General features: G+C 34.5%; 1 protein-coding gene across 1 annotated transcript in view; it reads left to right on the plus strand.

The window, feature by feature from the left end:
- Positions 1-24,641, plus strand: part of LOC145292960 (tetratricopeptide repeat protein 17-like) — a 147,413-nt gene that overhangs the window by 32,432 nt on the left and 90,340 nt on the right. Inside the window, exons 3-5 of the mRNA XM_080139173.1 lie at positions 7,913-8,027; positions 21,180-21,291; positions 23,659-23,775. Coding sequence (XP_079995299.1) covers positions 7,913-8,027; positions 21,180-21,291; positions 23,659-23,775 — 344 coding nt within the window. The remainder of the gene's footprint in view (positions 1-7,912; positions 8,028-21,179; positions 21,292-23,658; positions 23,776-24,641) is intronic.

The raw sequence follows: 24,641 nt of genomic DNA on the forward strand, positions 1-24,641 counted from the left end.
AGTATCTTAACACCTTATATCCTCCTTTTTAATAAATAGCAACTCCTGATCTCCGAAGATGCAATGTAAAAAAAAAAATTTTAAATAAATAAAAAAAAAATATCGCTTTTGGGCTGTACATGAAACTAAAATATACCTTCTTGGTTTTCTGGCTCGGATCCAAGGGTTAGTATCTGTCTTGTCTAAAGATGGTATAATGATATTGTGGGGTTTCCGTTCGTGCCAGGTGTCCATGCAATGTAAATATATTAGACTCCTATAAGAATACGGGAGATAAACCATAATAACCAGATATATTCTGACACTTCATTAACCAGAATAATTAGATAAATACTTTTACAGTTTTAACAAAAGGGCTACAATAATATCATGGGGTCGCCATTCATGCTGAACATCAATAGAATGTCCAGCAGCGATATATTACATATGAGAGAAGGTGCTGTGGGATTTCTACAGGTTCTGCTAGTATATATAAATTTGTATTTGACCAAGTGTTAAGATTGAACAGAAAAACAAGCGAAGAAGACAATGGTTGTTTAGACTGGGGCTGATTCCTGATTGATGCGAATTACCAATTTTGCTGTGATTTTTGACTTGTTGATAAAAAATATCATCTTAGCCAAGTCAAGACGGATGATCTGAGTGATCCCCAGGTCATCAATGGGTCGTGAGAATCACAGGTGTCCTTGAAACTTAGTTGATATGCAACAAGTCTAGCATAGATGATTGACCAATTGTCTCCTACCAGAGGATGTTGACAAGGAAGATTGCATCTCACCAACCCTCTCCTGGATATAAAACAGAGCTGTGTACCCATTTTAGTAAATTGTGGAGTCACTTGCTGAATTGCAGAGTTTGCCAAAAGTGGCACAAGATCCTAAGGATCAACAGTCAAAGAAATCTTCAAGACTTTTGAAAATCCATGAAGCATCCTGGAAATTTGCGACTCTGATACCCAAGAAGCAAAGAAAAGAGACAAAGTGCCTTTACTCAAAAACTTGTAATTCAGACGGATATTACCATATAAATCAGGAAAACTTATTTGATTAGACTCGGTTACAGAAAGACAAAAAAAGAAAAGACTAATTAAAACAAATCCCCAAGTTAATACAAGTGAGTAATGAAAAATCCTTCATCCTACCTTAGAGAACAAACAATGATTGCTTTACCCTGCGTAATTATGTTTACAAAAAAGAGTAGATGTGATCAAGTTCGTTGAATTATTTCTTTTTTTTTTCCTGTTACGTTTATTTTTTTCTCTTATTTTTTTCTTTTGTTAGTCATTCAATGAGCAGAAATCTGTGCATTATGTTAACTTTGTTATGAATATATAACCCGAAAAACCCAGTTAAAAGAATTGTCAATTTATTTTGTTGCTTTTTTCTTTCTTTTTTCTGTCTACTCCCATTTGGGAACGAATGCCAACAATACTCTTTCCACTTGACAGCGGGCGTCACATCAACTGGTTGAATGAAGATCTATTTTTGTTAATGGTACGCCACCTGGCACATGGAAGTAGATCATCCGAAGTTGCCCGGTTGTGAATATTGGGTCTATTAAACTTAGTAGCATAAGATTGCAAGAACTTTGTAACCGCCAGAATTCGACCTTTGACGCAACCTAATGAGAAAGGTCATGGCTTTGATAGATTACACCCGGTCCTGAGACCTTGGATTCCATATATTGGATTGAGACCAGGACTTTCTAAATGGCGGGTGGCCACCCGGTTGTGTTATAATTTGGTGCTTGTGACCAAAGATTCCATGTATTTTGTAAAGGTTCAGTATCGTGTTATAAATTTATGCCATGGTCAGGATTGACCCTGATTGGTGTACCTGCTGAGTTATCCATGTGCTTCAGGTTAATTTTACAATACGGTGATAGTTATTTATATTTCATCTACTATTCTTTGACCGATGACTGTAACCTGCTCAACTATGTCTCTGATAGTATAGATTCAGAGTTCACATTAGATCCAAGTGCCCAAATACATGTATTTAAGTGTTAATCAGCACCATAAAAATTGCGTTTTTCAAGCTATACAGATACAGCACACAATGGTTCTCTATTGCATATTCCCTTTCACAGTCACTTTGCTGACCTTTCTCCTAAATCCTAAGGATCAACAATCCTCACGTCCTGACCTATTCTTTACTACACTTCATGTGGTTTGTCCAACGAATGCCGATCACCTTGTGATAATGTTTGTATCACCCTAAACTTTTGACCACAAGCCAAACAGCCATTATTCAAAATGATGACATACTATAAATGAACTGATTGATATCCATCAGAGATCATATCAGACATCCCATGGTGTAAAACTTGTTCTCTCCTTGCTAATCTGTGTGCAAATGTAACTAAATGGGTCAAAATAAATGTGTGTTCTAAGTGAAAATTATGTAGCAAACCCAATATCCCCAATGACTCACTTTGATCTGTACACTTGCTATAGCATATATGCAACAAGCATTCCATTAAAAGTCAACTACAAATAGACACAAATTAATAACATTAAATAATTATAAGAGTATAATGACCACAGCTAAGAATAAGTATACCAAGATGATCAGAAAACAAGTTACAGAATTTAGGAATTTCTGAGTTTTGAAAATTCTATGATACTGTGGTGAATAATGGACAATTTCACTGTCATTTGCACAGTAACTTATAACGATAAACTGCTTGCTCAGCAGTTCACCTTGGACTCCACAAAGAACTCCCACCAGAATTACCCATTGTGAACAGAAACCACACTTGCTGATCTGATCAACATCCCTTTCCATGTTTGGGAGATCATAAAAACAAAACTTGACACCTTCAGATTGACACCTGATAGCTGGAAAATTACCTTGGTGGTATTAGTGTTTAAGAATTCTTGTGATAGACCTCCCCTGCAAAATTATCACCTCCTCAGCCTCCTCCCACTTTTCGCTAAAATTTTTTAATCTTTAATCAGTCTAGCAATAGTTCACCATTTCATTAATACTAAACTTTTTACTGACTAACAGTATGCATTTAGGCAAGCCAGTTATACTACGGATATCCTAATGGTTATCTCTGCATGCATATACCATAGACTGAACAAGGCAGATGAAGCTAAGGTGATAGCACTTGATATATCCAAAGCTTTTGACATGGTCTGACATGAAGGTTTTTTTTCATTTGTTACTGTAGTACTGGATCAATATTTAATATAGTCATATTCAAGTTGTTCTTGCTGGCCTTGCATCTAAATAACATCATATTAATACAGGTGTGCCCCAGAAGTTGATCCTGGGACCTTTGATTCCTGATATTCATAAACAACTTCCCGGATACAATTGTATTGGAGATGAGTATATTTGCTCATGACATTATGCTCTATTCTTGGAAAATGTTCAAAACAACCCCACATATATTCAAGGCAATGGCTGAATCTTTAGAAAATCACCTGTAGGCTGTAATCCAATGGGAACAAAAGTGGATGTTAACATTAAATGTTACCAAGACAAAGCTCCTTTCCTTTAACAATCATAAGAGAACTTTTTGACTACTGATTGCCATGGCAAATAGCATCCTATCTAAGAGTTCTTAAGATGGAATGAATGCATCTTAGTTTTATTTGCGTTTGGGTTGAGATGTTACTTGTCATCATATGAGGACAACTGCATAAGTGCTTGCATCAATCGATCTTCAATGATTTTGAAGTCATTTGATTGGGTTACAAGGCACCTACCATCCACATAGATGAGCCTGTGTACATTACAGAATATTGGCATGTCATTTGTATATATGTTTAAACGCATGGGGGGGGGTTGAACTGAACCATTTGGGAGGCTGTTCTTCTGTGTCCTCTACCTACTCTTTTTCTCCTCCATCTATACGTAGAAATCAATGATTCTTTAGAAGAGACAATGATACAGACTATTGGCATGCTTTCTTTATCAGGTGAGTTTCTATCAATATTTTGTATCATTTTTTATTTTTAAGACATTGTCAAGACTTCAAGAGACATCGCAGCCATTTTATCTTGTTCTCATGTTAAGCTCGACATTACTTATTTTTTGAACAGAATAAACATTTACAACACCAGAAATTTACAGAGATAGGTAGAAGAGTAACTTGCCTTTTTAGTAACATTTATTTATTATATATTTGTTTTGTGACCACTTTTTCATACCTCTGTGGATTGTAAAACAAACCCAATAAAAGTTATTCTTTTACTTAACTGGATAAGTGGTTTGTGTGTTTTAACTCCTTTAAAAGCGTGGTCATTGTCAGTTATTCTTTTTCAAAGAATTTATTTTTTTAAAATATTCTTTTCCTTTCCATTATGTTTTCTAAATAATATCGAAAATAAAATGAATACTTTATGTTCGTAAGTTAGTTGATAAACACTTGTTTCCATATTTTTTGTGAGCGTCTCGGCAAACAAAAATTCTCATGTTTATATGCGGTTATGACTACTTTTATCGATTTGTGCATAAAAAGTTTTTATCCAATTCTTTTCAAATTTTAGGACAAAAGAAATTAATATATTCTCTATCAAATAGCATTTGAACACAGTTTTTTATCTTTGTATTACAAAGTGTTAACTTTGAGATGTTGTATTTGCAACTTAAAAACCAAGAACAAAAAAAAACAATGTTCACTGTTGGTTATTTTTTTCTTAAAATTAAAACTTATGTTTTCTAAATAACAAAAATAAAATGAATACTTTGTGAGTTAGTTGAACACTTGTTTACAGATTTTTTTTTGTGCGTCTCGGCACACAAAAATTCATGTTTATATGCGGTTGCCACTACTTTTATCGATTCTTGCATAAGTTTTTATTCAATTCTTTTCAAATTTTAGGACAAAAGAAATTTGTATATTCTGTATTAAATAACGTTTGAACACAGTTTGTATCTGTACTCATATTTGTACTGAAAAGCCTCAACTTTGAGATGTTCTATTGCGACTCGAAAACCAAGAAGAAGAACAACAAAAAAAATAATGCTCATTTTTGGTCTTTCTTTTTCAAAGAATTAATTTTTTAAAACATTCTTTTCTTTTCCATAATTAAAAACTTATGTTTTCTAAATAACAAAGAAAAAAAAAAAATGAATACTTTGTTCGTAAGTCAGTTGACAAACGTTTTGTTTGAGATTTTTTTCTGCAGGTAAATTCTCATGACCTGCATTTTGTCACCATTTTTATCGACACGTGCATAAAAACTATTTATTCAATTCTTTTCAAATTTTAGGACAAAAGAAATTAATATATTCTCTATTAAATAGCATTTGAACACAGTTTCTATCTTCAATTACCTTTGTACTAGAAAGCTTCAACTTTGAGATATTCTAACTTTTGACTCGAATAACATACATGTGTTCAAATTCTGTAGCAAAGACAATTCTTTTCCCTGATTAGCTAAAACAACTAGAAACGTTGTCGACGAATACAACTTCTGCTACGAGTATTTATGTGAACACACTCCAGCCGCTTATTTGCAAAATGTCATCTACCGCCAGCAGACATGCTCTGCTGGCATGTTTCGTCATTAATAGTCGGATTTAAATATTGATTTCTTTGCCTATATAAGTCCCAACAAAACTATTCAAATACCATTTTAAAGTAAATTTTAATGTGAATCCAGTTATATAAGTTTTATTTTGTTGGACTATGGAAAAATACGCTTATTACTGATTTAAAAACTATGACTATCAAATTAAGTAGCAGTGTGCGCCTTGTCCAGTGATGAACTTTATGGTATCTGGTATTGCTAGTTTAAGATGACAAAGCCAAAATTTCTGGAAATACAGTGTTTCTCGTTTAAGTTCTGAAAGTTGGGGGGGGGGGAGAGGCACATTTTTTAGACACCCATTTAAGATCCATAATCCCTTGGGGAAAGAGTAAAGCAATGTTTTTGACCTATTTAGATTAAGAGGAATTGTTTTAAATTTATTTGGAGTCTTTTAAAAGCTGTTTTAAAAATTAGAAAACAATTTACTGGCTGAGGTGGGGGATCCTCCTGTTCCCCCCCCCCCACCAACCCTGAAATAAGAGTAGATTTCCTGGTCCACAAGCCCTCGCTTGACATTCTGACATATGCTTTTCAGCAAAGCTTTGTGTTTTTATTCTACTACTCAAAGAGATCACACTAGTCTGTTACAAATATTGCAATTTTCTTAAATGGAGAAATTTTTTGAAATACCAAATTTTGGGGTTTAAATACCCCAGAATAGTGGTAATGCAAAGAGATATTTTTTGATTTTATGAAAGTTTTCATCCTATTTTAGAGATCCCCAGATGCCGGAATGCTTTCCACTCTAATAGGTTATTTCTTTAAACTGTTAACCTTTGGAATTCTCTGTTTTCTTAACTGTACCAACATGCAGAAATTTAAATGCCATGTAAGAAAATATCTCTCTACCCAACTCCCCACCTGCCCATATAAATCGAGCTGCTGCACATCAGAGTAGCTGCTTACATCTTAATGGCAAAGTGTTTTATTTGCAATTTAATCAAACTAAAAATAAATTCTCTTTTACCTGAAAGATTGTCTATAGTTTTTCTCCGGGAATTAATCCCTATTTTAGTCGTATAAATTCATTTGACATACAAGTTGTGTTTGCGCGTTCTCAAAGCAGAAAGGAAGAGAAAATAAAAGGGCCGGATTCTGAATTGTTAACAGTATTCTATTTTTTCTCCAACCAGCTGCCATATTTTTCTTTTCATCCTCTTCCCAACTGACAGTAACCTCACGTGCACAAGATGATCTCCCCTCTGGGGGAAAAAAAACAAACTTTTTATACTGCCGCCTCGGGACCAAGATAGTGCGTAAATTTGCATTTATCTTTTTCGTATTGAACAGATTTCAGGTTTAAATGCCAGCACTTCTCTCGTGAGCACCCACCGCTGTGTCCCTCCACATCGTCATTACATTACCCTTATTGATATGTATATTCTTGTTAACATGTATAAGAAGAAAATTTAGGGAAATAGATTTTGATTTACTCAGCTCTAGTATAATGATCTTCATAAGAAAATTAACGTAACTCCTTTTCAACACTAACACCACAATTATCAACGACAAATCTTAGCTCTGTTCTCTCTCAGCTGTCAAAAAGTTGACTGTCTGTTTTCCTCAATTCATCTTTCTTGAAATAGCTGTCCTCCTCATATGCAAATGAATGCTACCTATATATATATATATATATATATATATATATATATATATATATAAAAAACAAAAACAAAACTAACAAACACAAGTTTTTTCTTGGACTGAAAATTGAATGGCAAGCGTGTGAAACAGTTCACACATTTAAAAGTTGGTAACTCTTTATTTTCTTCTCCATTGTAAGGTTAGGTAAAATTTAATTTGTATTTTAAACCACAGAAGTGTTACATTTTCTAGTAAGGCACAGAGTTAGAAAATGGCAATTCCCCACCTGACCATATAAATCTAGCTACTGCACATTCAGTGTAGCCGTTTACATCTTGATGGCAATGCGCATTGTAAAAAAATTAACGTAACTCCTTTTCAACACTAACACCACAATTATCAACGACAAATATTAGATCAAATGTTCTCTCTCAGCTGTCAAAAAAGTCAACTATTCGTTTTCCTCAATTCATCTCTCTTAGAATAATTGTCCGCCTCCTATGCAAATGAATCTAACAACAACCCAAGTTCTTTCTTGGGCTAAAAATCAAGTACCCAACGTACCACATTCATTTTCTTCACCATTGTGAATCGAATGTAATTTATATTTTAAACCACAGAGTTGTTACATTTTCTAGTAGGAGACAACAAATTGCAATAATTTGTAGGTAATCAAAAGCAAAGGAAAAACATTATTTTATCACAGATGATAAGAGATGAAACAAATTTAAAATAAAAATAAAAATTGTATGCAAAATTATATTTTTCTTTCTTTCTCAGATCTTGAACAGAGATTTTATCGATCTGAACCAGATTGTATTGCTGCTGGCAAACCTTTACCAGAATTTGATCTCTATATTAGCACTGTGCTACCTCTAGAAAACAAAGGCATCCGGTAAGTGATTGCTGTTTTTATTTAATTTGTTGAGAGAGATAATATTCTTTTATGATTTGACTTCAGTTTGTATTCAAAATTTCTTTAATTTACTTCATTTATCAATAATTAAAAAAAAAAGTGCCTTGTAGATTGTGATCACATGACTAAAATGAACTAATCAAACTACTTTGCAACTGAGCAACATGTCGCTCTTACTTCCATGATATCTCCTCTCCCCCTACTCTATTTATATCAACTGAAAATGTTAAGACTGTTCATGAGATTTAATCCAGTTATAATCAGCTGCTCAGAAGATCAGGCTGGGCATAACACTAGTGGATGAATTCTTTTGTATCTAGATCATAACAAAATATTTCTAGTCGACGACTTATCTGAAATCTTGCTTTGTTGACCTGTTGTAAGTTGCTGCTCAATTGATGTTTTTTTTTTTTGTTTTGTTCTTTCTTTTTTTTTTTTTTTGCTCCTGAATAACAGTAGTTGTAAAAGTTATCAAAAATGACAGTATAAAACCATTTGGGATTTAACAATGCTTTTTCAAATGGTATATGTAATACTCCCAATTCATCACATATAACATGCAAGGAACTGTCTAGAACATGGTTATTCTCTCTCATGGCTTAGAAAAAGAACCTGATCAGCTTATCAATTACATGTCACTTTTGACTTCTGTTTCTGGCACAATATCCTGACAAGTAGTCCTGATTCTAATTTGACTTCTAACAGAAAATTCTAGTTTTCCATTTTTACCCCTGTCTCATTTTTTCTTTTTAACATACCCAGGATCTACACTGTGCATAAAAATGCTGAGGTCTTCATTTTCATGTAATATTGACTAATGTAATTGGTTAACCCATTAGGTCCCACTGTCCTATAAGTAAGACATCAAATAATTTCTTTTTAAAATCTATAAGATATGTAATAGTACTGCTTACTGTATAATTCAGGGTGGAACGATAAAATTGTCACCTGAGAAAAGACATGATTCCATTTCCGTTTGATGAAAACTGATTTTCTTTTTTTTTTTTTGCAGACCATCTGTTAGTTGGCCAGTTGTGTACAAATCCCAAGAGCGATAGGAGCCTTCTATCATGTTTGAAAGTGACACAATGTTCGAGCGAGATTGGAGATGCGCAGTTGTACAACTCTCTACCGATCAAATTATGACAACAGGACCATTGCCAGCATCCTCAAAATGCAAATCCAGATAGTTCAATGCTTGAGGGTACAGTTCAACAAAGTTTACGGCCACGGTTATGGTCTTTGGTGTGGTTTCAAGTGAGGGCCACATCATGCCACCTCACATCTTTGAAGTCGGCTTGAAAGTCAGCACCTGTGTACCTGGATGTGCTGAAGAGTGTGGTGATCCCCTGGTGCAATCAGGTGGCCGCTGGCAGACTCTAGATGTGACAGCAGGACTCTGCACCAGCCCACAAGTCCAAAGAGACCCAGACTTGGTTTCAGAAGGAGTGTTACCTTCTCTCACTGCCCACCTCTTCTCCCCTGACCTGAACCTACTGGACTACTTTGTTTGGTTTTGTCGAGAACATTACCAACATGACCTTCCACAACATCAAAGCCAACCTGATCAATGCCATCCGACGAGTATTCGCTGGCCTTTGTGGAAAAGGCATGCTCCCAGTTCCAGATCCGTATCGAGGGAGTGGTTGAGGCTGAAGTCAGCTACATTGAATAGATGTCAGCTCTACTACATAATCAAGTTAACTGAATTGATTTTTTTTCAATAAAAGTTTAAAACTAATGCTGTAGTGTTGTTTTCTTTAGGGCGACAACTTTATCGTTCCACCCTGTACTTTGAAGAAAGGATAAAATTCATTTATATTCAACTTCTCAGAGTTTTTGGAACTCTCTTAAAAATTCTTGTGAAATTTGGTAAAATTCTATTTGTTCAATGATGTATGGACTTATATAAGTCTTACAATTGTAAGCCACTAACTTATTGAAAAAAGTGCAATGTAATTCTGTGTGTGAACTGCTTTGCTTCTTACCAAAACATGTAATTTTTATCTTGAATGTGTAACCTCTTGATTTCTAAAATATATTGCATGTACTCTGTGTCCTATTTATAGGAGTCAATATTTCACTTTCTAAATAACATAAATTTTTCCTTTCAATTTGTGTATTCTAACTGGGACTTAATGGGTTAAAGTTCCTAATGATTCCTTGCTCAGTTTATGGCAAAGGAGTTTGGTGCAATTCAGTTTTTTTTTTTGTGGTATCTGTGACCATTGGGCACACAATAAGGGCATTGAAATTGCGGGTTGGAAGAGGAGAGCCAGTTTATATGCAAGAAGTTTTCAGACAATGGAGTTGGATGAAAACTTGAATGTGGAGAAAATATATTTCTATGGTGAAGCTATTGATGTTGTTCAAGTTTAGTTAACTTGGTGATACCATTGCAGCACTGGCTGGAGCAGGTGCTGGTGTGATTGCAAGAATGAGGAGTAAATGGAGTAAGTTAGGGAACTTCTGCCATTTATTAACCCAACTGTTAATGAATGAAAAGGTATATAACGCATGTATGATGATCAATGGAAGTGAATCTTGGCCAGTGAGGATTTATGACATGCAATGCATGCGTAGAAGAAATGATGGATGAATGTGTAAGGTGACCTTTGAAGATTAAACCTGAACATTATAAAATATGAGCAGAAAAGTACACTTCGATCATATGACACCATTGAAAAAATGTATAAGACTGCTTGGAACCATCTTTGGAGAAATGAATCCATATAGATATTTTAATAAAATAATGCATCATTCAGGCCAGACATTTGGATAGTGCCATTAATAATAAATCCATATGAAGTATTAATCTTCAAATGTCATTTACCAAAATTTGAGCCTAGTCAAATTATTAGTTTACAGATTGGTTATTTAAGTGGAGCTACTGTTTCAAATTTTCAAAACGATGAACAATCAGCTGAGTAGATAGCAGCAGATGACAGCGGTTCAAAGCAAAGATGCAAGAATCAGCAGGCAAAGAGTTGGCTTCTGTGATTTGATATGCACAAGGTGTTTTGTTAATTGATTACCTTGAGAAAGGAAGAACCATCAATAGTAAATATGATATTGGTTTGAAGGAAGAAATCGACAAAAAACACAACACAATTGAAGAGAAAAATCCTCTTTCACAAAGACAATGTACTGTCACAAGTTGATTGCAACAAAAACAAAACTACATTTATTCTACTTTGAATTGTTTCCATATTCACCTTATTCTTCAGATTTGGCCCCCGTTGGTTACTTGCAAACCGCAAAATAATGTTCTAGGTAGTGGTGGGACGATTAATCGGAATCTTAAATCGTAAGAATCATGTATTTTTTTTTAGGGGGGGGGGGAATTGGAATCGCATCGTTAAAAAATACCTTAGAGTTACGATTCTTTCATTACGATTCTCTTATATTTTTAAGTTGAACTGTTTGTTTGAAGTGAGATTAATGCTCTCCAAAATTTATGATAAAAATGTCATAGAACTTTTCATAACATATTTGATGATATACAAAAATTTTATTAACTACTTTAAAGGTAATCTTTATTTATCTTAATGAGTTTTCTTATTCCGTCACATACATAGGCACTATCTGTTTTGAAACTTTGAGGCCCATGATTAGTTATGTTTGCACTATTACAAAGGTTAGGGGTTGCATTGTTTTCATTTGTGAGCGAAGTTTATTTATGTATAAAACAGCCTAACTACGTCAAGTCCATGAAAAAGTTGAACACTTAACCCTTAGAGAAAAGATTCTACAGTGCTCTCATTGCAAGTAAATCATCTTAAAAATGAGATTTTTTAGTCTGGTGACTAAAAAAAAAAAAAAAAAAAAAAAAATACTATATATATTTTAGCCTTTTGACAAGTTTTATATTTATCTTTTGACAAGTTTTTTTTTTTTTTTTTTTTTTTTTTTTTTTTTTTAAATTTATTTTACTAACACTCTTCCATTAGTAAATGAATGAAAAATCTCATTAGTAAATGAAAAATATCTTGTCAACCTTTTATATTTAAAAAAACAAAAAAAACAAGCAAAGTCAAATTATTTAAACAAAAGGATTACCAGAACAATGCGGCAAGTGAATTTAATTTTTTTTCTTTTAGAAATTTACATTTCATTAAAATATTCTGCGAATGAAGCAATTAAACATTTCTTTTGAAACTTCTTTGCACAACAAAAACAAACAAAAAAAATGTTGCTCGGGTGTTTGGAGGTGTGTGCGGTTTTGGGTAAATCAAAACAAAAGAATAATAAAAAATCGTTGCCCTGGTGTTTGTGTCGGGGAGAGGGGGGGGGCTAAAATTTAAAAAAAAAGTTTTGGTAGGTAAGTATGAAGAAGGATCGAACCTGAATCCTTGAGGCGAAGTTGGAAATTAAAGTGTGAAAAAAAACCAAAAAACATGCGACGTTAACCACTGAGCCACCACAAAATAGTAATGGAAGCATGTTTGAATTTATTTAACTATTTAGAATTGGCAGGTGCCGTACTTAATGAGGTCAACTTTCACTGCGGGGCAGTATTTTATTTACTGCGGGGCAGCTTTCTCTTTAGTTTTTCCCCCCCCACCAACATCTTGGGGGAGAAACCAGCTCCCCATAAAAAGGGGATTGTCCAAATAGAACAGCAGTTATCTGATATAAGGAGTTCGTCAGAGCAGCCACCATTAAAGTATTTGTAGAACAGGCAGAGGGATGCAATATTTCGTTGATGGAGCAGAGGCTGAAGCCTAGACAACAGCTCAGGACCGATCAGGTTGGCGACTCTCTTTTGAACCCTGTCCAGGAGTGACCGACAAGCAGCAGATGCATCAGCCCAAATGTGACAGCAATACTCCATACATGGGCGAATGGTGGCCTTATATAGTTACAGGATACTTTCAGGCATAAGTAATTTTCTGGCACGGTAGAGAGAGCCCACCTTCTTTGCAGCAGCCTTGGCAATGCTTTTAATGTATATATTCCAGTTCATGTGCCTGTAAACGTTAAGCCGAGGAGTTTAAAGGAAGTACTTTCAGGCAGTGTATTCTTAGCCATTGCTATTGGTGGTAGAAAAGGTTTCTTGTAGTTATTGAAGGAAACAAGCTTAGTCTTGGCAGCATTGAATGTGACCATCCATTTTTGTCCCTATTCCACTACAGATTGGAGGTCATCCTCTAGTGATACTGCCATTTCCTTAGATATGTGTTCATTTGTTTTCCTCTTATGCTTGTTATAGTGTGGTATCATCGACAAATATACCCATCTCCGAAACAATTTTATCAGGAACAATAAAGGTCCAAGGATAGACCCCTGGGGTACTCCCGCATTTATATCATATTGTTTAGATGTACGACCGTCGAGGACAACTTAGGTTTTTCTCTTACTTAAGAAGGATTTAATTATATTGTGTATTCTTCCAGTAATACCATATGATCTAATTTTCCTTAGAAGACCATCGTGCCATACCTTGTCAAAAGCCTTAGATATATCAAGGGCTACTGCTCTATTCTCTGTTTTGTCCAGTGAACAGTATATACAGGTTATCATAAGAATATATCCGCTATACTGGTATGGTTATGTTGAGCGGTTATCTTTCTTGAAAAGAAGCCTGAATGTCTTGAATTGTAGGAAGGTTGGTTGGCCAAGAAAAACTTGGAAGCAAAACCATGCAGAATGAAATTTGGAGACATTTATCCACTTAAATGCAAGGACTGGAGTGAGTTTGTGAAATATTAAAAAACCATCTGAATGTAGATCATGGGGAAAATGACGCTAAATAGAAAGAAAGATTAGATTGTTGTCTCTATTTTGTTATGTATGAGTCAGCTATTGCTAAATAATAGTCGATCTTTGAATCTGAGGGAGGGACCAAATAACATTCATAGCTCTTACCTTCCCCGTCATATAGGGGTACGATCATATTGAGTGTTTATCAACAGAATAAAACTGAAAGAAATCACAATAGAAGACACAATCTTTCATGTACAAACTTGTTACAAAATCTTGCATGAGAAAGCAATAAACCAAAATCAAACAATACTAAGTCCCTTTCACCCCCATTGGAATTATTTAATTGATTTTTTGATTAAAAAGTATTAGCACTTACTTTATTTTACTGTAGTGTCCATGAGACAATAAGATTTGATAAGGGTATCATATAAGGTTTGATCAAATCTTGTGAGTTAAGAATATTTTCATTGTTGAAAACACTTGCAATGTTGAATAATAGGCATTATGCCATTTCCTGTTTTAAAAAACTGTAAGAATAGAATTGACATTGTCTCTATTTACTTGCTTCAACACAAGGGAAAAATTATGCAAGGGCAGTTTTTTAATATGGTGAAAATCCAGTTCCCCAAAACGAGGCACTAGATTTGGACAGAAATAAAAATTCTCTCAGTCTTGAAGGATTTCTCCTTCATTGACCAAGTACAGAAATGAAGTGTAGTATTAAAACAGAGACTATACTTTGCTCCCAGTCAAAAGGGTGTTAAATGTAACAATGGATGGAGATACAAACTGAAATATAAAAAATGGAAGGGAGGCAATGGTGATTCAGGGAGGCGGGAAATAGATATTTTAAGATTAAAGATTCCCACGTTAAAAAATAAGGCTATAACATTAATTCTAATAGAATATATAAAGCCTTCATAAATTGTCTTCCCTTGTTTCTGTAAGGATTGTGATGAGTTGGCAAAGTGTAAACCCAATCATATTTAGCTTACCTTAACCAATATTTCGAACACGTAAGACTCCAGCCTCCAAATTTTCCAGTTTTGCTACCACAGTTGACATTGGTTTACCTACATTATGACAAAAATCCTCAGAAGGCAATCACTGACAAAACCATTCTTCCCACAACAGAAAGAGCAAGGGTTGTTTAACTAGAGTGTATGCGTCTGCTAACGGAACATTTCTTTGCATAAGCTAAGTATGAAAGACCCATGTTTGCAAGCCGTCTTTTTGTATCATTTTGTACATCATTTTTTATTGTTTGCTCAAGTGTAAGTGTTCAATTGATTTACACAACTGATGTTCCTTTTCTTCAAAATCTGTCGCTCCGATACAATCGTCAGCACTCTAAAAACATTTCCTTTTTTTTGTGCAAGAACTGATTTTTCTTTTTAGATAAAAATTCTCATGCTAGATGAAATGATTGAACATATTAAGTAAAACGAAGCAACTGAGACTTAGGGTAAAATCTGATGATACTCATAAGAAATACATGAATGTCCCAATACAATTTTTTTTTTTACTCTGGACATATTGCCACTTGGAACGTTAGCATTTCTTCACATGAGCCAAGTTTCACAGATGCACATTTGGAAACCCTCATTTTGTATGTTCACTTTTTGTCATTTTGTACATCATTCTTTGTTACTTCCCTAAAGAGAGTAAAAAGTGGACCTTAGGTTTACCTTTGGTAACCTTGTAATTCTTGTTTCCCTTATTTTCTTTTAGTTCTCATATCCCATGAGCGATGTTTCTGACAAAGGTGAAAGATATGCTGTTTTCTGGATTGGAATCATTCTATGTAACACTTATCGTTGGCTAATTTTTTACGTTGAAGTATTATTTTTATTTATTTATTTTGTTTAGTTCCTTACATCAAGTGGCTTCATGCCCTTTCTGGAGCAGTTTCCCTGAAAAAAAAAAATGTTCAATAGGGTAACCTAGAGTATTAGCCACCAGAACTAAGTATTCTTCATAAACCTCTATATACTCTGGTACTTGTGGGGCAATAAACACCAAACTTGTCTGATCGCCAACAAATCAAAGGCCTTGTTTCGCAACATTTACAGAACCAATCAAACGTACATTCATATCTGATTTATCTCTGCATTCCATGTTTAAAAAGGAATGTGTCCTCTATAGTATCAGATCTGACCGAATGGTTAATTGTAGGCATAGACCAATTCATACCATTTAAAAAATTCCAACAAAAACTTAACAGCCAGCCATGGTTCTCCCCAGAATGTGCTGCTGCTATCGCGCACAGAAATCACTTTTTCCATAACTATCAACGTAATAGATGCACTGAGACTAAAGCTGCTTTCAGGAACGCCAGCAACCACTGTAAAAGAGTAATAAAAAATGCAAGAGAGCTATATGCCCAGTCTGTTAAATCCAAGGTAGCTGATCAGCGGCTTGGTTCCCACCAGTTTTGGCAAATAACAAATAGGATCCTGAACAGAAGTGTGCGTTCTATCCCAACCATTATCAATGGACCAGAGGTCATCTCGTCAGCATCAGACAAGGCTAAACTATTTGCCAAGAACTTTGCAGCTAATTCTACCCTATGCGACGAAGGCCATCAACTCCCCATGTTTCCTCCTATAACACAGAACGCGCTAGGTAACATACAAATATCTGTGCATGAGGTCGCCAAGCTAATCAAGAACTTTGATTCCAGTAAAGCAACTGGCCCTGACGGCATCCCAATTATAGTGTTAAAAAAGCTTCAACCAGAACTTGCTCCCATACTTACGAAACTGTTTAAGCGTTGCCTTAAGGAGAAGTGCTTTCCGACTCCCTGGAAAACCTCATCAGTATGCCCTGTATTTAAGAATTCAGGTGATAAGTCATCTCCCTCTCAGTACAGACCAATAAGCCTCCTGTGTGTTATGAGTAAGTTGCTGGAATCCATATTAAATAGTAAACCACCTCAGCAGAAACAATCTTCTTAGTGACACACAATATGGTTTCCGTTCTGCAAGATCTACTGCAAATGTGCTAACGGTTATATCTCACAGGATTAGTGAATCTCTTGACAAAGGCTTCCTTTCTAGGGCAATTGCTCTTGACATATCAAAGGCCTTCGACAAGGTATGGCATAAGGGCCTACTTCACAAGATTTTCAACTACGGTATAACTGGAAATGTTTTCTCAATCATTAAATCATTTCTCTCCGATAGGCTCATAAGAGTAGTGGTCGATGGACAAAAATCAGAGGCCTGCAGTATTAATGTTGGAGTCCCTCAAGGGTCAATTCTGGGCCAACTCTCTTCCTGATCTACATCAATGACCTCTCTAAACACATACTTAAATCATTCATTGACATCTATGCTGATGACACAACCATCTACGGCAACACATCAAAGACTGTAAATGACAAAGTTCTCTCTGATTCTCTCTCCTCTGATCTTGAGCTCGTGGTTCAGTGGAGGAAGTCGTGGCTGGTTACCTTTAATGCATCTAAAACCAAACTCCTATCTTTACATCAACGCTCTGATCCCCATCTGGCATCAATTGAAATGAATGGCTCTCGTCTAGGAGAAGCCCCGTGTTTTGACAAGCTTCTGGGTTTGTCCTTTACTCCTGATCTAAAATGGAACATGTACATCAAGTCTGTTGCCAAGGTCGCTGCATCATAAGGAAAACAAGAATTACAAGGTTGCCAAAGGTAAACCTAAGTTCCTATCCTGCCTTGACAGAGTACAAAATAGACTTCGTGGTTTGGTGGGGGATGCCCTTTTCTCTATCCTGCAACCTCTCTCCCACAGAAGAGATGTTGCGAGCCTATCCTTGTTTTATCGTTATTTTCATAGCAGGTGCTAGTCTGAACTCCAATCTCTGGTCCCCCCTCGCCAATCTTTCACGAAAAACACCCGTCTAGCTGAATCCATTGTGAAAAATTTCCTCCACTCTTTGTCTGTGCCTAAATCAAAACGTGGATTCCATGAACAAAGCTTCTTTCTTAGAACTGCACGCCTGTGGAACTCTGTTCCGTCTGCCTGCTCCCACCTGACTACAACTTGGATGTCTTCAAGTCCAACGTTAACAAATTCCTAATGAACCGCCCCCTTAAGTAAACACTTCATCAAATCTCCACACTAACGTACTGTACTTGCAATAACCCTTATCCCTTAGTGGCTTCCGGGCCTTGATAAGTGGTGACCACCGTGTAAAAAAACAAAAAAAAACGTAGTCATTTTGTGCCAAGCTGAAAACCTGTTTTCCTTACAGATTGGCAGCCATTTTGAAATTGACTTCATAATTTTTTACTGCAACTGCACAAAACTTTGTTACTCTGTTAAATCACAGAGCCTGCAAATTGTTTGTGTGCTTCTGAAGCACTGAAATAAATTGGAGTTAAGTGCCATTTTTTTTTTTTTTTTTTTTTTTTAACTCTTGATTTAATTCAGATTTTTATTTTTCAGAGCTTTAAAGTTTAAGATGGTTTCCATAAACATTTTAAAATCAACAAAATTCAACTTGCCATGTTTTAGTAGGTTAATTGCTTTCTACAGCTACTCATTTAAGTATAATGCATGTAATTATGTGTAATTTATTTGTTCAATAAATATCTTAATCTTAAAAAAAAAGGTGGTGCTTAATGCCCCATTTCTTTATTTTTCTGAAGGAAAAGAAATGAAAATCGTCTGGTGATGTAAATAATGAGAAACGTCATTGTATTAAGTTTGACCTATTTTTATTACCGAGGAGGTTATATAAAAACAGAAATTTGTTAGAACAATTCAGCGTTTGATAATATTTGAGTACACGGGTGTTTAATGAGTCATATAAACATTTGTTTGAGGGTAATAGGTAGTCTGAACCATTTGGGTGATATGAGGCTGTCATGACAATTTATGAAGGCTTTATATATTCTATTATTATTAATGTTATAGCCTTATTGTTTTTTAACTTGGAAATCTTTAATCTTAAAATATCTATTTCCCGCCCTCTGAATCACCATTGCCTCCTTTGTGGTTTTTATATTTCATTTTGTATCTCCATCCATTGCTACATTTAACACCCTTTTGACTGAGCAAAATATAGTATCTGTTTTGATACTAAACTTCATTTCTGTCCTTGGTCAGTGAAAGAGAAATCATGTCCATCAAGAAACCAAGTATTTTAAAATAAACAAAAAGTTATTGTTCAGGATAACATCTGAGGAAATCCGTATTAACGGTCATATTGGGAAGCAAACAGTGTTGTCTCTGCTCATGAAAATGAGCAGAGACGAGTGCATCAAACTGATGCAGGGTTGGGCTGGGGATTTAGATGATCCCTCTTTATCAAGTTTGCCCGAATCCACATAGGACCAATAGGAAAGAAAAAATTTCCCATGATGCTTATGGCCGACATAAAATCCTTCAAGACAAATCATCAAAGCAGGATTCAGTTACGCAGGTATCTGTTTTTTGGATGCCGAAATGGTCACTAAAAAGTCAGTCAACTGTTTCAGTGTTTGCACTGCCCCCCACTCCCTACACACACACACACCCTCCAGAATCCTCATCTTCAGCTCCCTGTTCAGGACATTCATCCCTTGGCATGCTTGTTTCTTTGCTGACTTTATTATCTTCGTTTAATTCATTGTTGAAAAACATCTCCAAACAATTGATTCCCCAATTTCAATCTGCAGCAAGTTGGAAATTAACTAACGACTCCGATATGGTGAGAGCCTCCTAGCAGATGAAAGTATCAATAAACTTGTGGATATATTTGTTGCTAGGAAAGTTTCTACATCATTCAGAAGATGTGGCAGAGAGAGAAAAGAGAAAGGCATTGGTAAAAGAACACCAGGACAGGAGACACCATCACAATCAACATTGGGGAATACTGACACTGGGGAATGTTGTAGAGCTGGTAGAGGGGATGGCATTTACTAGGTTAATTGTGTCATCTATGATTCCTAGTATCACATACAGTGCACCAGCATCAACGTTTCACTTAAAGATCTCCAAAATGAGTAGTTGTGTGATTATTGCACACAGTATCCCCAGTGTTTGATAGCTTGAGAGATGATACCTATTTCCTCAGGAGACTGAAATTTGTAGAAAGCTGACCTGAGTTTTCAAAATATTCAACAAAATATATATTCTTCTCTGAACATGAATTGTTATTTGTTTAAACAAGCTATCACACATATATATTGTAACTGATGGTTCAACCAAACTTTTAAAACTAACTTTTATGAAGACTAAATATAGTCAGTGAAAAAAAAGTGGTGCATAATGCCCCTGGTTATGCTGCACATGATTGTTGCTCGACTTAAAAAAAAAAAATGTCATTTTAATTCAATTCTCAGCATTTGTCTTACAAATCCTTTATTATGCGCAAGACCTGAACTTTCCTTCAGAGGATAGAAATCTCCACAATAAAGGGGTGTACAAATAGAAAAATGAATGAAAAATCTGATTAAAAAAAATAAATAAATAGAAATACTAAATTAAACTTATAATAACAGTATTCATTTTCATTGATATAATTAAATTCATTCATTAAAACTTAAGCAGATAGTTGCTGTCTATCTGACATAAAATTTATGTGGTAATTTAACCAATTTGTTCGACTTTTTGAGGTCAAAAGTTAAGTTTGACCTTCAGACAGACATTTCCTAATTCTGACTACAGAGCCAGAAATTTTTTTTTTCAAGCTTCAAAGATGTACTAGGCATATAGTGGGAGAAGAGAGACTTCAATCTAACCATGTAAACCTGAGCGATTGCAATGCTGCTATTTCTGACTTCCAATATAAATGCACATACACAAAGTGATTGCACATTTAAAAAAATTTTTTTTTTTTTTTTACTGAATATGAGGTATATATATTTTAGAATTCAACACCAGAAAACCATCCTGGGGCAATGCATTATGTTGGTAAATAAATATTTTATAACTGAAAATTATTGAAATCTTTCGATATTGTCATTATTCTTTTAATCTTGTTTCATATCCGACAGTGGTTTTCTTACATGATTGCATTATCATAGCCTTCAAACATAACTCCTTTCACGCTACGCACATTACTTCAAGCAAACTACATCATCTTCTTCATACTAAGATATATTCTAAGATATATTCTTTCAATTCATCAAAAATAATCTTCACTGATGAACTGCAATTTGTTCTTTGTTTTTTTTTATACCAATGATGCAAATTTTTTATAAGTGGTGGAAAAGGTTGTTTTTAAAGAAAATATATATTTCCCTCCATTTTTTTTTTTTTAATTTTTTTTTTTTAAGATAGCAGTGTATGATGAAAATCATCTTTTTTGATGTTTTTTTTTTTTTTTTTTCTTTTTATTGAAAAATATATTTACAGTTTGTATTCAGAGGAGGCATACATTTAATCTGAGCCCTAATTTCATATACTTCCTGTTTGTTTCTATGCTTACTGAGGATTTGTCTTTTGTTTCTTGCAGTCAAGAAGAACACATTGATTTTAAAGCTGTTCAGAGTAGTAAACCTCTTCCACCTGATTGCACTCAAGTGATTGACCTTGACTACAGCATCCACGCTTTCGAGCATCTTGAGGTTTGTATTCATCATTTCTTCTATACGTATCTTGTACAGCGGAACACGCACTGGATTTTTTTTGTCCTTTTTTTAAGCAATAGTTTTGCTACTCAAAAATCTACATTATTTAAATCTAAAAACTAAAAATAAAAAGCATTTACTTTAATATGAAATATTAAATCTATTCGTACTATTTGAAATCTTCAGACTAGTTTTATTTGTACAATACTTTGGCCAGTGTAACCTCTGATCTTCGATATAACTTGTCGAACTTGACTCTTTCTGTTGAACTCTGGAATCTGCATGTAATTATGAACAAAACCTTTTATTTAATCCACAAGGGTAACATGCTCTCATTTCGCCAGCTATGACTGCATAGATGCTCTAAATAATTTGCAATTGTATTTACAATTTTTTGAAATTCTGTGCGATTCCTGAGTTTGATTACTGGGTTCGACAAAATACACCTGAAGAAGGTCAGAGGTTACATTTACCGAAATGTTGTGATAAGTTGTCTGAAGAATTTAAATAATATGAATAATCAATCGTCCTCTCAAAAATTAAGAAATGTAATATTAAATCTATTATACTGGGTTGAACGATAAAATTATTGCTCAAGAAAAGACCGCTATGATTCCATTTCTATTTGATGAATATGGGTTTTCTTGTTTTGTTGCTGATGATCTACTAGTTGGCCAATTGTTTACAAATCCCAAGAGCGATAGAAGCCTTCTATCATGTCTGAAAGTAATACACTGGTCAACGAGCAAGTCTGACAAAAAGGTTCCAGAGTTTGACAAGATATTACTTAAGATCAGAAGACTGAAATGTTGCAAAATTAACTCAAGATGAAAACAATATTCTGAAGAATCCAAATAATACAATCAAGAACATTTATTCAATATTTTTTATCCATTTTTTTTTTTTTTTTTTTTTTTTTTTTTTTTATTACAAAATTATTTAGGACTAGCATGGATGCCCGGCGTGGCCCGGTTGTTTGGAGGTGTGTGTTGAGAAAAAAAAAAACAAAAAAAAAAGTGGTAGGTGGTAGTAGGAAGGCAGGCTCGAACCCATACCGCAAAGAAGGAAAAGAATGGGGAAAAAAAGGTGAGGTCTTTGTGCTGTTACGACCACTGCAAAATCAGAAGTGATGTAGGTTTAAATTAAGGCTAGACAATCGAAAAGAGGGGATGACTTTTGAAAATATGGACGAAAAAAGCGACCCCTCCCTGTAGAAAAGTGCCCAGTTGAGAATGAAGAAATTAATGTTTTTAGCCAATATTTCGGTATTTGTCGTCTGAAGGGTTGAGCTTCAAAACGATACTGATCTTGTGAAAATCTGTCGCCTCTATCGAAAGTTTTAGGCATACATTTTATATATTGGTAGCTCAAATTTTCGACCCAAATTGATTAAAAAGCTTGTCCTATCTCTGAATACCCTTTATGTCAAATTTCAAATGTTTAGACCAGAAATTGTTTGAATAATTTGATAGAGACCGCAGAGGTAAAATTTTTAAAACTTTGACCCCTTTTATGACCCCTTAGTATTTATTGTTTTGGGCTCAAATCAAGTTATTAAGTTAGATCCATGTCCAAGGAACCTTTATCCAAAATTTCAAGTGTTTATACCCAAAATTGGCAGAGGAGTTTGGTAGAGTTCTCAAAGGTCAAATTGTTGAACTTTGACCCCTTAACAGCCAAATTTCTATCCAAAAACTGATTACAAAGATTTTCCCAAATCTCAATACCCTGTATATCAAATTTCGAGTCTGTAGACTGAAAATTGACAGTTATTGTGTCGGGAAATGTACACAGACAGATCCAAAGACACTTTCACTTTTATAGATATATAGATTATGATTGCTATTGGGCTGGGAAATAACTGGAAAGCTATATAAAAAAAAACAATTGTCTAATGTGAGACTTGAACCCATGATGATATAAATAAATACATTTTTTTATATATTGGTATAAATACTGTTAGAAAATTTATCTTTTAATTTTTTGAAAGTTCAAAGATTAGGAAACTGTTGTGTTCATTTAGTAGCATGCTAAAAATTTTCTGCATTTTATTTCAAGTATTGTAATGAAATCACGTTTAAGGAGGTAGACAAATAATGCTAGTGTATAATGATAATAATTTATAATACTAAGACATAATTAATAGTAAACAATGATGAGTGGGGTGATTGATTTTTTTTTTTTTTTCTTACAAGAGAGGGCTGGTAAAATGGTAAAATATAGGCTGATATTGGAATGTAATTTCTAATACGCTTTTGAATTTAGGTGTTATTTTGACAGGTTATTATAAGTTGAATTAAAAAGTACATTTTTTTTTTATCTCTCTTTATTTCTTTTTTCTTCAAATTATCAATGTCTTTCCAGGGTATGAAAGATAGAAAGAATTTATCAGGCACTGCTGAACTTGGTTTAAAAAATGCCATTCCTCATCGAGATAACACAGATGATTATGGGAATCTCATTTATGAAGCCATGAAAAAAGTGAGTAAAACAAAAATACCATTTTTTTTTTTCAAAATCAGTTTCCGATTCCTAATGTCTCAAAAATACTGAATACAATTTAACTTTTTTTGTGAATAGAATTTAAATTTTTGGCTGAATTCCCAGCTGACTACAACATGGTTGTTTTCAAGACCATCATTAACAAATTTTTGTTGAGCTGTTCTCTTTAAGAATCAAATGCTGCCAATTTCATGCATCTTCTTGTCCGATTATTCATTATTCAGTTGATAAACTTGTTAATCCTCATCCTTAAGTTGCCTTTGGGCCTTGATAAACAGTGACTTGTTAGTACCAAAATAAAAAAAAAATCTTCCTGTCTATAATGAAATATCCTGATGCATAGATTAAAGCCAGAATTCAAAGGAATTCTCTGAAGAAGCAGAAAATTATGACTAAAGAGATGAAAGTTTCATTAAAAACTGTCATGGTTGATCAGTGGATGAATGGTGTCTAGAGATGTGCGTCTATTGAAGACAGTAGGCATGTTAACAGCTTCATTATTGAGAATAATCAGAATGACCGAATGCAAACAGTTCCAGCTCACTTATGCAGGAGATGCACATTAAAATATCCTTTTTGTATGTGAAAATTTCACTGTAGAAACAAGTTTCAACCTTGAAAATAAGATTCATGCCATGTTCACAGTTCTAAGGAAACTCAAAGAGGTCACTGTATTACATCTGCCATAGATTTAGCTGAGTGCATCTTACGATGGGGTCACTGAGCTTGATTTTTGTGAAATAGGGGTTAAAACCATTGTGTACATCAATGATGTTCTTGGAGGTAATGTAAAGGGCTACATTGGATCTTTATCCAGTAGAAAAGAAAGGAATTTCCAGGAAAAT

Source organism: Euprymna scolopes, chromosome 14 (genome assembly GCF_053919585.1).
Source record: "Euprymna scolopes isolate OS-2025 chromosome 14, ASM5391958v1, whole genome shotgun sequence".
NCBI lineage: Eukaryota > Metazoa > Mollusca > Cephalopoda > Sepiida > Sepiolidae > Euprymna > Euprymna scolopes.